The sequence below is a fragment of the Mesoplodon mirus genome (genome assembly GCF_964341445.2).
Source record: "Mesoplodon mirus genome assembly, chromosome: 7".
NCBI lineage: Eukaryota > Metazoa > Chordata > Mammalia > Artiodactyla > Ziphiidae > Mesoplodon > Mesoplodon mirus.
The window spans coordinates 102,172,721-102,186,733 of NC_138983.1; the positions used below are offsets into that span (position 1 = coordinate 102,172,721).

Here is a 14,013-nt window from a genome sequence, read left to right on the forward strand (position 1 = left end):
TCGTCTCTGGTCAGGCCACCCACACAGGAAACCCTAGATGAGCGGAGGGTCATCCCAGCGCCGTCGTCTGGCCGCTTCAGGAAAGCAGAGAGAAGCTCCATAATGACAAGGGCCATCTCCAGGCTCCATCCTAGAAACTGCTGAGTGTCCAGAGGGCTGAAAGGCACAAGAGCAGCTCTGCCTCCCCCGAAGGTCCAGGGATGCAGAAGACGGTACAGATGCCCCAGAAGGGCCCTAGCCAAGCAGGCGTTAGAGAAGGGGCTGATGAGGGGGTCCCTGGGGAAAGTGAGAGCTGTGCGTTCCCAGGGGCAGCCTGAGGAGTCCTTGTCTATGTGGAGGAAAGGTGTGGCCACCTGTAGACCCAGAGCTCCTGTGACCTCCCTCATCCTTCCTTCCTCTCAGGATCGCTCTCTGTGGAGCAGCTCAACACCAACAAGATGACAGTGGCCTGAGAGCATTTCCCACGAAAACGATCTTTGTTCACAGTTTACATACATCACTCCAAAGGTCCTCCTCCGACCCACACCTGACCACACCCACCTCCCCCACCTCCCTAACCCCCCACAATCCCGCTCCCCCTCCCCACCCTGGTGGTCCTGCCCCCCTCCCTTCCCCCCACATCATCCAGGATCAGCACTGGGAGGAGGAGGAGCCCCTAGGCTCCCCAGGGGGCTGCCCTGGGGCCTCGCCCTGGAGGGCCGGCCCAGCTGTTCCCTACTGGCTGCAGTGCTTCTTCCTCCTCTTCCCACGCTTCTTTGTGTCAAACGGGTCACGCTTTCTCTTTCTCAGCTGTGAGGGGCGAGCCAGCCCCAGAGCCAAGGCTGGCCTCCCAGAGACGCCGAGGCCAGCCCCGGGGATGGGCAGCTTCTCAGCAGCGGCTGGGCGTCCACACAGAGCCCGCTTCCTCGACTTGGGAGCAGCTGGTGGAGCTGGGCTGAGGCCTCTTCTCTGAGAGGAGGGGGACTGGGGAGCACTCTGGGCCCCCCAACCTCCAGAGGAAGCCAGGGCTGAGACATGCGCAGGACTGAGGGACATCCCGAAAGGCACCAGTATATGCTGAGAGTCTACGATGAAGACGCTTTGGAGCACCTCCTCGTTCTCACTGGACCCGTCCCCGGGCACTCGGGCCTCCTGAAGAGGAGAGGCCTTTCTGAGAACAGACGCATCCCTGGATCTCAGTAGAGGGCCAGTGCGCCTTTGACCCTGGGGAGGGGAGAGCCGTACGGGCCGGAATATAGAGAACTCCTGATGTCCTCCAGAGGGAACAAAGACTTTGGGCCTGCACAGGGCAGTGTCTGTTTGGATGAGCCTATGAAGAGCCTCAGAATCAATCTCTGGTGGGCAGGCTTCATCACTGACCCCTAGATGGGGGTCTTGGTCGTGCCTCTGGGCACCTTGGCCGGCGTCGGACTCAGAAGGACTTGAGGCCATTTCGGATGCACTGTGACTCGGGGCTGCCCGCACACCGTCGTCCTCTTTCAAGGCCAGGAGTCGTTTCTGCACCAGCTGGTAGGAGGGAGGAGGACAGTGACGGCTCCACACACACGTGTGAGAGAGGAGCACTGGGCAGTGGGACAATGGCCCTGGGGGGGAGGAGGGGACGGGCGACCCCAGGACTCGAATCCAAATACAGACACTGGCAGCCTGCCATCCTCCTGCAACTGATTCCCAGCTTTGTGACCTTCCCTCCCCTCCCGGCTCCCTATCCTTTCCTTCCTTTCACCCTGCACTGCACCCACCCCAGAACGGGCCCTTCCCCATGCCAGGCGTCCCAGGCAGGGGAGGGATGGACAGCGCTATGTGGCCCTCCTGTTCTGGGGCCCTACCTCTCCCCTGTTCACTGGGGTCCCTCCGTGCCCTGGTCTTCCTGGGTGTCCCGTGTGTCCCCTGTTCTACCGGGGATCCCTCCCTCCTCTGGCTCCCCTGGGTCATCTGGGTTCCCCTGTCCCCTGGATCACCTGGGGTCCCCCTCCCGTGGGGTCCCCTGGCTCCCTGAGTGTCCCTCTCCCTCCCCTGACTCACTTCTTCGGGGGTGAGCCCTTCCTCCTGCTCCAGCTCCTTCTCTAGGGCCAAGAGATCCAGCTGTGGGTCTGGGGAAAGCAAATCTGCCAGGAATCCAGGGTGAATGACTGCCTCCACCTAGAACAGAAAGAAGAGGCTGTGAGCATCCTTGGCCAGGAGTGGCCTGTGAGACAAGAAGGCCAGGAGGGAAAGTGAAAAGCAGAGACCCACCCCACTCTCCTGCACAAGGCGGGGATGGTCAGCGTGCACGCACACACACACACACACACACACACACATGCAAACATGCACATACACAGTCACACACAAAAGAGCACATATACAGAGGCACAAACACAGACACAAAGGCATACACACAGATAGACACAAACATATACACACAAATATCTGCGTAAACCTCCCCTAACACCAGGCTCAGGAACAAGGAGCTGAGCTTAAGTCCCAACGGCCTGAGCAGAACCCAGATCTTGGGTGCTGAGAGTTCCATGCCCTGGCATCTTGCAGACCCCAGTCTCCAGGCCTAGCCTACTTTGGTGACAAAGTCCTCCTGGGAACACAGCTTGTCAATGTAGCTTAAGAGATCAGGGTCCGAGTAGGTGCCGTCCTCTTCCTGCTGCAGCTCATTTCCGTCCTCTCCCCATTCTGCATCTGAGTCGCCTGTGGCTGAGTGGACGGGCCCCACCAGCGCCTCCATGATGTCCACATACTCCCTCACAGCCTCAGGTGGAATCTCCTCGGGTGCCTTGGGCTCCGGGGGTCGCTGGGACCTGTGTGGCTTCGGGCGGGAGGGCTGGGCGCTGGGGCCGGACATCCTGGGAGCACAGGCTGAGGCAGAGCAGGAGGAAGGGGAGGAAGGTGAGGGGCTCCCGGTCCACCTCCTGACCACCGAGCGCACGCTGATGAGGGCATTGTTGGGGGACATTGATGTGGGTGTGGGGGGGTCAGGACCACCTGAAGCTTCATGCACAGTTGGAGGGGGGAGGTAAGGGGGCATCTAAGAGTCACATGTAAGGAAGTGGGGAACCTCCAATTTTCCAGGGGTGTCCCCATCAAGCCCACTTCTTAGGCAGACTTTGTGTGCAGTCCTTTGACAGGGAGGCGTGAGAGAAGTTACAAAATTGACCAAGTCAATACCCCGTAGTGACAAAGGGCATCTGAGACCCCACCCCCCCACCCCCCGCCTCGGTGGCTGTTTTGCTTGAAAGACCAATGCCCCTGTCTTGAAGGAAGATGATCCACATGGGAACAGTGGCCAACCCTGGGCCCTTACCTGTGCGTTCAACTCCAGTGGGAACCTGGGTGGCTGGCTGAAGGCCCACTTTCAGGGCTGGGGGCCCCCGAGGATCCAGCTTCGGTGGGGCTGGAGGAGGCAGGCCCTGCGCGCACTGCATCCACTGCAACTGCTGAACCTGCATCTCCTCCTCTGCCTCAAATTCCGTGAACCTGGGGGGTGACGGAGGCACAGGCCACCCTGAGAAAATGGCCTGGGTTCTGGAGCCCAACAAAGGCAGCCAAGAATGAGGGATTGGGAGAGGATGTGCCTTGGGGCTGTCAAGGCCCTGTGAGGTGCTGTCCACAGCAGAGAGCTGCTCCTGGAACTGATACAAGATCTGGGACCCTTCCTGCCTCACCAGCACTGGAGAGCATTCAACAGCATAGAGCCAGGTCGCTGCACTGAACCAGGTCAACGGGACACGTGGCTGACCCAGGGGGCACCCTCCTCATGCCCCCCATCCAGAGCCACATGAAGGGCTGACAGCCGGAGGCTGGAACAGGCATGTGTTCCCCACAGGGGTCCTTGCCCAAATCCAGGACCCTGGGTTGGGCCTGAGAGTTCTGGAACGTAGACCTGGAGACAGGGCTCAGGAGAGGCTGGACGATGTGGATGCTGAGCTTAGAGGACAGGCCTTCCTTTCCTCTGAGAGGTGCTTGTTTGGTTGGTTTTGTTTCTTAAACCAAGGGGATTACCGTGGAGCAAACACTGGAAGGGCCAGAGACCCTTGGGCTGATGACAGCTGGCTTCCCCAGCCTCTTGAGGGATGCCAGGGTACCCACTCAGGCCACTTTTTGTGAGGAGAGGGGGTCCCAAATCGATGTCAGTGGCCGCCAGCCAGCCACCACTAAGGAAGCAGCAGGCTGGCTGGTGGAGCTCTTTCCCCGGCCCAGCCCATATGGCCGGAGTTGGACCCCTACCGGACTCACAGCTTCACCCTGCCCCGTCCTGAGACCTTCATGTGAGGGCAAGGGTAGGTCAAACTCAGGGGAGGGCAGAGCTCGTGGTGGAGGAAGGACAGAAGACCCAAACTGTCAAGGTGAGGGAGGGGTTTCTGGAGGACTGTAGGGCCTCTGGGCTGCGGGCCCCCCGTTCCGAGCGACAGCCCTTCTCCTTTGTCCTCTCTGATGAGCACCCCCACGGCCAGACCCTGCCCTCACCCACTCGCCTCACCCTCCACGCAGCCCCTGGGCCCAGGACGCTGACTCACTTTTGCGCCATCTCGTAGTAGATCATCCGGTCAGAGTTGCTAATGTGCTGCCATTCCTGCACGGCCCTGCACAGTCCCTCCTCCAGTGTCATGGTGGGCTTCAGGCGGGCCAGGGATCGAAGCGCTGGGCTGTAAGCACTCGGGGTCAGTCTCTGTGCCCAGCCCAGCCCCCACCTGCCTGACCCCACCCACCAATGTGGACCACACATCACTCAACGCAGCATGACTGAGCAACAGGAGAGTGAGAGGCAGGTGTCTGGGAGAGCAGAGACAAGCCTTCCCGGCTACGGCTGTCACCACCTCACACTCACTCGAGGATGACCATCCACTCCCAGGCTAGAGCTGGGACACTGTGCCTTGGGGAGCTCTTTTCCTCTTCAAGGCTGCCTCTTCATAATAAAAATCACCATCATCAATGAGGCGTGGCATGTGCCAGGCAATCTGCTGACACTTCATAGATTAGCCCAAGGAGTCTTCTGCACGGTGCTCTGAATGAAGTGTGATTGTCCCCTTTTTACGAGGGACCGCAGGTTTAGGATGGAAATGCCTGCCAGGCTCACAACTCTAGTGGGAGAGAGCCCATGCCCTTAGGAGAGCTCTACCATCACCCTGTTCCTAGTGGAATTCTCCACATCAACAAAGTCGAGGCGTGCATGAAGCGCTCTCCTGGGCCCCGCGCTCCTCCCCCTTCTACGAAGTGACCTCCCCCGGCCACGTACACTCAAGTGCTGTATGAAAGGAGACGGCAGCACAGGAGAGTGTGGCATCCACTCCTTGGCTCCTCAACTTACACCACGACCCTCTCTGACTGCAAGTCTTCAGGCCGTATTACCAGGAGAATCATGGAAGAGCAAGCTGGCTAGACTCACAGGGGGGTGGGGTCAGTTGAGATAAGGCACATTTCAGTCATGATGTCATGGACCGGCAGGCTCGCCCGTATGACCGACAGTGTGCCTTCTCATGGCGTGGACATCGCCCTCACACCTTGCTTCCAGTATCCCTAGAAAGCTAACCTGCGAGTCCATCCCCAGTTCCTCTTTATCTAAGAGCTCCGATAAGCTCATGACCCCCTGAGCGTTCACTCACATGAGAAAGCAGGAAAGAGCTTCTGCATCAGGCCTCTGGGGAAGGTGTCTCCGGGCCAGTGGCTTGAGGCGCTGCCACCGTCGGAAGTTACTGTACACGCTCTGGTGGTTAGAGCAGTCCTCCTGCGAGGCATAGGGCTGGTTGGTGTCCAGGCTGCCCTCCCTGGAAGTGCCATGTGGCCATGGCCCAGAGTTCACTGGGCGAATGTTAGGGGCCATCTGGGCAGCTGGTGGTGGAGCTTGAGGAGGAAAGCCTGGGGTCCAGCCTCCCTTGCCAGCCTGAGTAACTCCAACAGCTGGAGCAGTCACAATGGTCTCCATCGCAGGGGTCGCTAAGAATATGGGTGCAGGACATGCAGCACTCCCGCTGAGGGCCCCTGGAGCGCTCCAGTTGAGGGGGCCCTGAGGAACGATAAAGGTCTGAGTCTGGGGGGCCTGCACTGGCCTCCCTTGTGACCTGACTTGTACAGTGAAGTTGCAAGCCCCAGGGGCACCGGGGCCACAGCCACCATTAGCCACCAAAGGCATCCTGGGGAAAGCTGGCAGCCGCAGGCTGCTGCCGGGAGGGAATGCGGGGGCGATGAGAGGTGGCAGGTGCTGCTCCCAGGGTGGCCAGTGCTGGGCGCCAGGAACGGGTGGAGGAAAGGACACTGCCGTGAAAGTAGACAAGGAGGCACCGGGGTTCATGGTGACATCCGTTCCCAGCAGTGCAGATGCTGTTGAGGCAAAGGAGAGGAGTGAATGGAGGAGGAGAATGGGCAAGTGGGACTGAGGCTTTCTGCGGCCTCAGAGTGTAAATCTCCACAGATGAGAGACTCTTGGACAAGGGAAACTGCAGCGTGCAACTGTCTTCAAGTGATTTTCATGCCCTGACCTCCAGTTGAGAATTATTCCACTCGTGACCCCACGCCCATCCACCAAGCTCCCTGACCCCTGCCTGCCGAGAAGAAACTGCCTCAGCAAGCACTCACTTGGAGAGCCTCCCTAAGGCACACCCTGGCACCTAAGCCTCACAGGCTGTCTCCCAAGACCTGGAGCTGTGTGGACATCCGCTCTGTGAGAAATGGCCCTCAGCCGGCGTACTAGCAGGTAGGGGCCTTCTGCAAGGTAAGTTCTAGGCCCCCAAAGGCCCTTTGTGGACAGGCACTGTGTAAAATATTAGGGCCCCACCTCCTCCTCAGTCCTCCTTTTCGTGATGCTCAGTATAAATCCCCTCTTTCTTTCCTAGCCTCACAAAACAAAACAAAACGCTGGAAAATATCTCTAATGGAATCCTGATACAAACCCATGACACTGGCCCAGAAAGGACCTGCATCTCCAAACAACCCACAGCAGATACGTAACATGGGCCAGGTCCTGCCACCCCTTCCCCAGTGCCCAGAGTCACTGTCATCAGTCAGGAGTTCTGTTCCTAGGGGCTTGGCGTGGTCTGAGAAGTAGGCGCGTGTCCCTTAGATTCTGTCATTTCACAGCCAGTGATGGCTGCAGAGGATTAAACAAGGGCCAGGGAATTGTCATGTTACATTGGTCGTGGGAGTATAGACTGCCTGTGGTCCTTCCCCTTCCAGCTCCCAATAACGGAGAGACAATCTGAGATGCAGGCATAAGCCAGATGCCATGGTGATCAAGTTGTCTGAAACACATCCCTGTTCAGGAGAACAAGGTACACACCACGGTGCACCTAACTAACCGGAACAGATGTCATAGGACGTTTAATAGTAACACAGAAGATCATCTTCCTAATCCTGGGCTACACTCCTTCCCCCTTTAAAAGAGGAAGCAGCCTTCATAGACATTCCACCCGAAACAACCCCACTCCACATCTGTTCCCTGTCCATGAAGGAGTGACATGAAATAGGAACAAATTCTTCCTCTCAAGGCAGCCTGAGGGTCCACCATGAGATACGGGACAAGATGAAGTAGGTCTGAAGTACTGCCATTCCACAAAAGGAAGAACAATTCAGAGCAACTCAGGAACCTGAGCCCTCTCTTGGCTGCAGTTACACGTAACGGTTGCCCATCCCCTGTTGAATCCAAGGCAACAGTTACCTGAACTGACAAGTGAGCTCTGGGCTGGGAGGAGTGGACGAGGTGTGGGCTGCGGCAGTTAGAGTAACCCCCTGCCTAGCTCTCGGAGAGGACACTTCACTGCAGGTGTGGCCACACACAGCCCCACTGAATAGTTTTCTCACCAAGACCATCTCTCCCCACGGCCCCCTGAGATACACTATGCTCCTGTTCAAATCCCTTTGAAAGATATGGTGAGGCAAGCTTCAGGTGCCTCAGGAACACAATACAGCTCTAGGCTTTCCTCATGACCCTCCCTGTGTCACCACCAGGACATCACACACATCCTTACACACACGTTTCAAAGTGGCTTGTCTCCCTTCTAGAAAGAATCAGACTGTCTGCTGCCATCCTTTCTCCATAGCCAGGGCAATTCCTCTTGATCCACCTGCAACGACCCCTCCTCCCCAGGGCAGTCTCAGGTTTCTTCAGGCTCCCCAGTCTCCCCAGGTGAAATGTCCTTGTGCGTCCAGTGCTCTCTTCTCCCTCTACTTCAGTCCAACTGTGTGCCCACAGTTAAGTGTAACGTGTGAACCTGAAGGATGTGAGGATGGCAGGGTCTCTGAGAACACACCCCCAGCCTATAGGCTTACCTCCTATTGAAGCCATCCTGCAGGCTTGGGCACGGACTACTGCTGCCTGGTAGCCTCAATGAGAAAAGTCGAGACCAGGAGCCAGAGAGCGACCTGCTTCAGCAAACGCTCGGGATCCAAGTCAACGAGGGACACGTTTGAAAGTAAACCGGAAAATGCGGGCTGAACCGTTCTGCGGTGGGGGAGGGGCAGAGGGCACGTGGGTCGGGGTGGCGTGCGCTGGGGGGACATTCCACGAGGGCTCTGGCAGGTAGGCAAGAACCGGAAGTTCCTTCCACCTCCCACAGTGGCAACACAATTGGCGTGTGCCTCTTTAGGTAGTTTATAAACTGTTGTTTTGATTCACGGCACCGAGGTTGAGCATGACAGTCCCTTCCTTTCACGTCTTTATCCATCAACCTAGGGTTTTTTTGTTGTTGTTGTTGCGGTACGCGGGCCTCTCCCTGTTGTGGCCTCTCCCGTTGCGGAGCACAGGCTCCGGGCGCGCAGGCTCAGCGGCCATGGCTCACGGTCCCAGCTGCTCCGCGGCATGTGGGATCTTCCCAGACCGGGGCACGAACCCGTGTCCCCTGCATCGGCAGGCGGACTCTCAACCACTGCGCCACCAGGGAAGCCCTGGAGCTTTTATAATGAAGGAAAACTTAAATGATTTGCAACCAATAACTTCATACTAGAGGAATGGTGAGGCAAAATATTGTACCCAGGCACTCGAGAAAGGCAGGCTGCCTTGTTGCTTCCTCCCTTTGTTCAGTCATTCAACCAATTATTTACAAGATTCTCACTCATAATTCTGATACAGTATTTGAAGGACTCTTCTCAAGGCCACTGATACAAAAATTGCACTGTGCAAAAATTAGCCAGTCCCAATTCTGCAATCACCTTTGTAATACTTCAAAATCCTACACCCCACAGACAGAGAGAATCAAATTAGCCCAAATGTAACTTGGGAAGACCAGTCACAGAAGGGAGTATCTAAAAGTCCTTTGGATCATGATCTCTGACTATTCCTGCACAGAAGGTGGGGGCGGGCATTGACTACTGAGAAAAAACATCTCTGGACATGCATCACAAGCCTCAGAAGACAGTTCATCTTCCACTCAATCACGAAACATTAAAGAAACGAAGAGAGACCATGTTTGTGTCTTGTGGAGTTTTCAACTCTGCCCTTGGAGGCGCTTAGTGCTGTTACATGGGAGGGGTCTTCAGAGGCATCCTGTTGAGTGAGAAATGCTCTAATCTTGATTTGACCAGAAAGCGGATCTGATGACTGACGTCTCTTCGGGAAGTATTACAAAGTCAGGGCAGTAAGTTGATCCCGCTACTATTTTTGTTGTTGCTTTATTGTCAACTGAAATTCTGCAAGATATTATAAAAAAGGAGGGAGGGAAAATAAAATTGTTCCCATACTACCTGTTGAAATTGGCCCAGATGGTCAACTCTTTCTCAAAATTATTTTTTTAAAAAACCCCAAAACCGTACAAAGGAAACACCTGTGAACACTGAGAAAAAATATTCTAGTAGAGTAAATGCGTTGGAAAAACTCTAGGAACGGAGTCAGGAGACAGTATCTTAAGAGTGTTTCCCAGGTCTGAAATTCTTTGCTAGCATTGTTCTTTAACGGAAACTTCAGGTGTGCTAGGAAAAAGGACCTACTGTTTTTTGAAAGGCATTAACAAGAACCAAGGAACGGCAGTCCAAAGGGCATGAAAGTACTTGCCCCAACTTGAGGCCACTGTGCTTACAGCGGAGCTCTCCAGAACTCTTTGTAGCTAAGTGCATGGGTTTCACGAGTGCAATATAAAACTCACGAGTGCACATTTCCCAAGAGCTGGTTTTAAGAAGAGACCGTCACGAAGGTTCCCAGCGAGGAGCGTCGCCAGAGAAGTTCCGCAGCTTGCCCGACCCTCCATTTCTGTCCTCTCCTGCAGAGACCTCCTAGGCCCGCGCACCCCGCGCCTGCACGCCCGCGCACGCCTGTGCACGCCCACTGGGGCGGGGCTCTCGGGCACGCGGACCGCCGTCGTCCAACAGCTCCCGGCGTCTGCTGGGGCACTTTGCTCCGGAAGACAGGAGCGCATGCGCGAGCGCGGAGGGTGGGGCCCCAATGGCTGTCCGGCGGGGAGGGGCCTGTCATGGCGGCCTGTAGAGTCAATTCTAGGAATCCTGAGGTAAGGGGTACGGGGACTTTTCACCCCTCAGGTGTCACCGCTCTGCCCTGTTGTTCACCCTGTGGGTTATTTGTGCCCTTGTCCATGTAAGGAGACTCCCCACAATGTGGATTCACGCCCCCATAGAGCTCGATTCCCTTGAGATGTTTACCCCAGGATTATCGGCACCACTGGGGAGCCGGCTGCATGAAGGGTTCAGTGATTGCGGGGCCTACAGTGGGGGCTAAATAGTGTGTGCGAGCTATTAAACAGGTGCCGTTCTAGTCTGCGCGTTGTGAAGAGTACAAAAGCTAGAGGGAAGTTCTTGCGAGTTGAAAACCCTCATCTGGTTCCGAAGGTGTAGCTCAGGTGATTGGAAAATGAGTGAAGATGGAAGGAACACACTCATCGTTTCACTAGTGTCTTCCTTCTTATCATAAAAACATCAGTCAACACTTATGTTCAAACTGCATTCTTTTGTCGGTGATGCGAGCAACTTTGCTGAATGTGGTAATAAACATGTATTTGTAGTCTGGTGTCAAATCATGATTGATTTGCAAGCATAGATGGGGTCTGTACATACTTAATTGGTTGGTGGGAATCTGATAGGTAGTCAAATGTGTGGGTTGGTTTTGTCCGTGGATATTTGTGTTTGAAGGGAGGTCATGCCTGTGTTTTTGTGAGAGTGTGTAAGAGTGAGTGTTGTATTTGGAGGGTGTTGAGATGTGACGCAGGCATACTCAAGGAGTTGGTGGTTAGGTGTTTATAATTTGGTGTTTGGGGAATATGTTTACATGTGTTTTTTTCACCCATGAATTTGGGGATTTGTGTGTGTGTAATGGTGGATTTGGAAGGATTATCTGCATATGCGTAAGGGCACTGTCAGGAAAAGTAGTGGTGTATATTACTTTGGGTGTCCAGTCTGTTAACTTTGTATATTTGGGGAATGTAGGCTGATCATTTGTGTATTCAGGGCATGTTGTATGGTTATGGGGTGTTTGTGGGTGTGCATGTTCAGGAGCTGTGTATGTATATTTGGATGTGTAGAGGGCAGGTCTGTGACTATTTTATGGGGCTGGTGGATGTTGAATGTGTAGGTATGTTGTGTTTGTATGATCCTGTATTCTGCAAGATGGCAGAGTTCATTCTGCGTGAGAGGTTGGGAATATGGGGTTATGTATACGCCAGTAGTGTGGTACTGTATGTGTATTTGGAACAAAGGGCGTATAGGGTGACATTATTGCCTATTTGTAGTGTACTGGGTAATTGTGGTTCTATTTGGGACTTGTGGAGAGTTGTGTGTTCAATGAGTTTGTGTGTGTATTCAAGGGGCATGGCCACTTGGAGGAATATTTGCTGAGGCTGTGCATTTGTAATTTTCAGTAGGAGCCTCTTAGGCTTATGTATTTTGGGAAGTGAGTGTATCTGATAGAGAGGTAGGGTTCTATGTTTCTACAGGGAAGATGGACAGTTGCATTTGTATGTATTAGAAATATGTGATACGGGTATTTGTTAGTACTTGCATATGTGTGAGCTGGCTCCTGATAGCTAGGGATAATTTGATATATGGAAGTTGTTTCATAAATGGTTTGCTGGACATATTTCCATGTATCTTACTTGTTTATTCTAATCCGTGTGCGTGTCCATCATCAGGTGCATGCATTATCAGAGTTTGTTCATAAGGTATGGAGTTGTTAGGAGTATTCAAAGTGTATTTCTTTGGAGAACGCTAGGGTGTTTATACATGTGTTTGGAAGGAGTAAGAGGTGGTCTGTCTATATATTCAGGGTGAGGGTAGAAATGTATATATACACACACACACACCTATACAGTTTGTATGTTGGAGTAGTGGTGGGGGAGCTTGTATTCTGGAGAGGTAGCATAATGTGTAGTGTTTGGGAGGGGATCCATATGTTCAGGGGTTAGGAATATTTGCATGTGTGTGTCCATAGGTGTGTGAGAATTGTGTATGTATCTTAGTAAGACTGCAGAGGTTGTCGGTGTTTTTCTGTTTTGAGTGTGTCTGAGCATTTGGGGTGTATACTCATGAGTAGTTTGTGGATGTGTGTATTTGTGATTTGTGAGTGTAGCAGGAGGCTTCGAGTCCTCTATGTGTCTATTTCAAAATGTAATGCCTGAAGAATTTAGTGGTGTTGCTTGTATGTGTGTTCTCATATTAGTGAGGTGGACTTATATGTACAGTTGACCCTTGAACAACACGGGTTTGAACCACACGGGTCCACGTATAGTGGATTTCTTTTTCAGTAACTACTACAGGACTACTACAGGATCCATGGATGCAGAGCCACTGCATGGAGGGTTGGCGCCCTAACCCCCAAGTTGTTCAAGGGTCAGCTGTATTTGATAAGTATAGATTATTTGTGTCTGTGTGTGTTTTTGAGTTCCTGGGGCTTCTGGGGTATGTATTCTGTGGGATGTGAGAGTTGAGTTTGTGTGTTTGGAAACCAGTGGACTGTGTAGGTTATGTGTGTGTGCAGGAATCCTGCAGTATATGTATTTTAGGGCTGTGGGATTGCATATGGGTCTTTTTTTGGGTTGCACATGAGACAGTTGTGTACTTGGTGACCCTGTGTGCTTAGGTACTCAGTGTGTACATCTGGATGGCATATTGGTTGCACATGTTTGTTTTCAGGCCCATGTTGTGTGTGTATATATAGTTGTGAGAGTGGAATGTGAATATTCAGGGTGAGTAAGGTTTCATCTGTAAAAATTTAGGTAGTAAGAGGTGGTCTGTTTGTGTATTTATTCAGGGTGAGGGTGTGTGTTCAGGATATATATATATATATATATATATATGTGTACAAACACAAATGTATATGTGGTATCCTTTTGGTTATATATCTGTGGTGGGAGTTGAGAGTTCTCCTTGGGGTGTAAGTGGATTCTGTGCACATATTCACAGGAAAAGTTATGGGATGTGCTGGAACTGGTTCATACTGTCTTGGGAGAGTCAATGGTGCATATCTCTTCCCAGCTGTGTGTTTAGTGATGTCAGGTGGGTAGCTTGAAATTGGTCATGCTGGGAATATTTATACCATGTAGATACCATAAGTGAAGTCTTTCCCGCCTTTCTCGGAGAGCTTTTTATCAAGCACTTAGCAGCGTACCACTGATGTGCGTGTTTGGATTGTGTATGTATGAAGCAAGAATATTTGGGCATCGGTGGGTACGTATGGGACACTCATGTGAATTGTGAGTGGGGCATCTGGGGCTATGGGCCCTTGTATATGTGCATTGACCCTGGTAATTGTGAATCATTGCATTGCTCCTATCAGGTTGGTCTGTTCTTTAGGGCCAGAGAATCCCCATAAATGTTGTTGATTCCCAGTAGAAATCATGCAGATGGATACAGGGGTGTCTGTACCTTAGGCAGGTGGACACTCCTTCAGCATTTGTGTGGTCCTAGCGTCTGGGTCCCTAGAAGGGGGCGCCTGGCGGACAGATGGCCATGCAGAGCAGAACCTTCACAGGTGTGTTGTTGGCATGACAGGCAGCAATCAGAAAGTCATGGGGCTTCCTGGATAGGAGGTCAGATGACCAAGGGCTCTCCCAGGAAAACCCCCTGAGAATCAGTTGGACAGCTACAGGCATTCCT

At 53.2% G+C, this 14,013-nt stretch overlaps 1 protein-coding gene across 1 annotated transcript; it reads right to left on the reverse strand.

The window, feature by feature from the left end:
• Positions 1–216: 216 nt before the first annotated feature.
• Positions 217–6,310, reverse strand: LOC309808103 (NUT family member 2F-like). The gene is made up of 6 exons (XM_082628103.1): positions 5,592–6,310; positions 4,506–4,634; positions 3,153–3,465; positions 2,552–3,016; positions 2,023–2,139; positions 217–1,506 (listed from the first exon to the last, which is right to left on the reverse strand). The coding sequence occupies exons 1-6, from the start codon at positions 6,275–6,277 to the stop codon at positions 715–717; spliced, it is 2,502 nt and encodes an 833-aa protein (XP_082484229.1). The 5' UTR covers positions 6,278–6,310; the 3' UTR covers positions 217–714.
• Between the last annotated feature and the right edge of the window lie 7,703 nt (positions 6,311–14,013).

Bases quoted from the DNA above. Each gene is read 5' to 3' on its own strand.
- LOC309808103 (XM_082628103.1), bottom strand. From the start codon at position 6,277: ATGAACCCCGGTGCCTCCTTGTCTACTTTCACGGCAGTGTCCTTTCCT. The intron at 2,140-2,551 runs GTAGGCTAGGCC...TTTCTGTTCTAG, and splicing joins AGGAGGACTTTGTCACCAAA to GTGGAGGCAGTCATTCACCC. The intron at 1,507-2,022 runs GTGAGTCAGGGG...CCCTCCTACCAG, and splicing joins AAGGGCTCACCCCCGAAGAA to CTGGTGCAGAAACGACTCCT.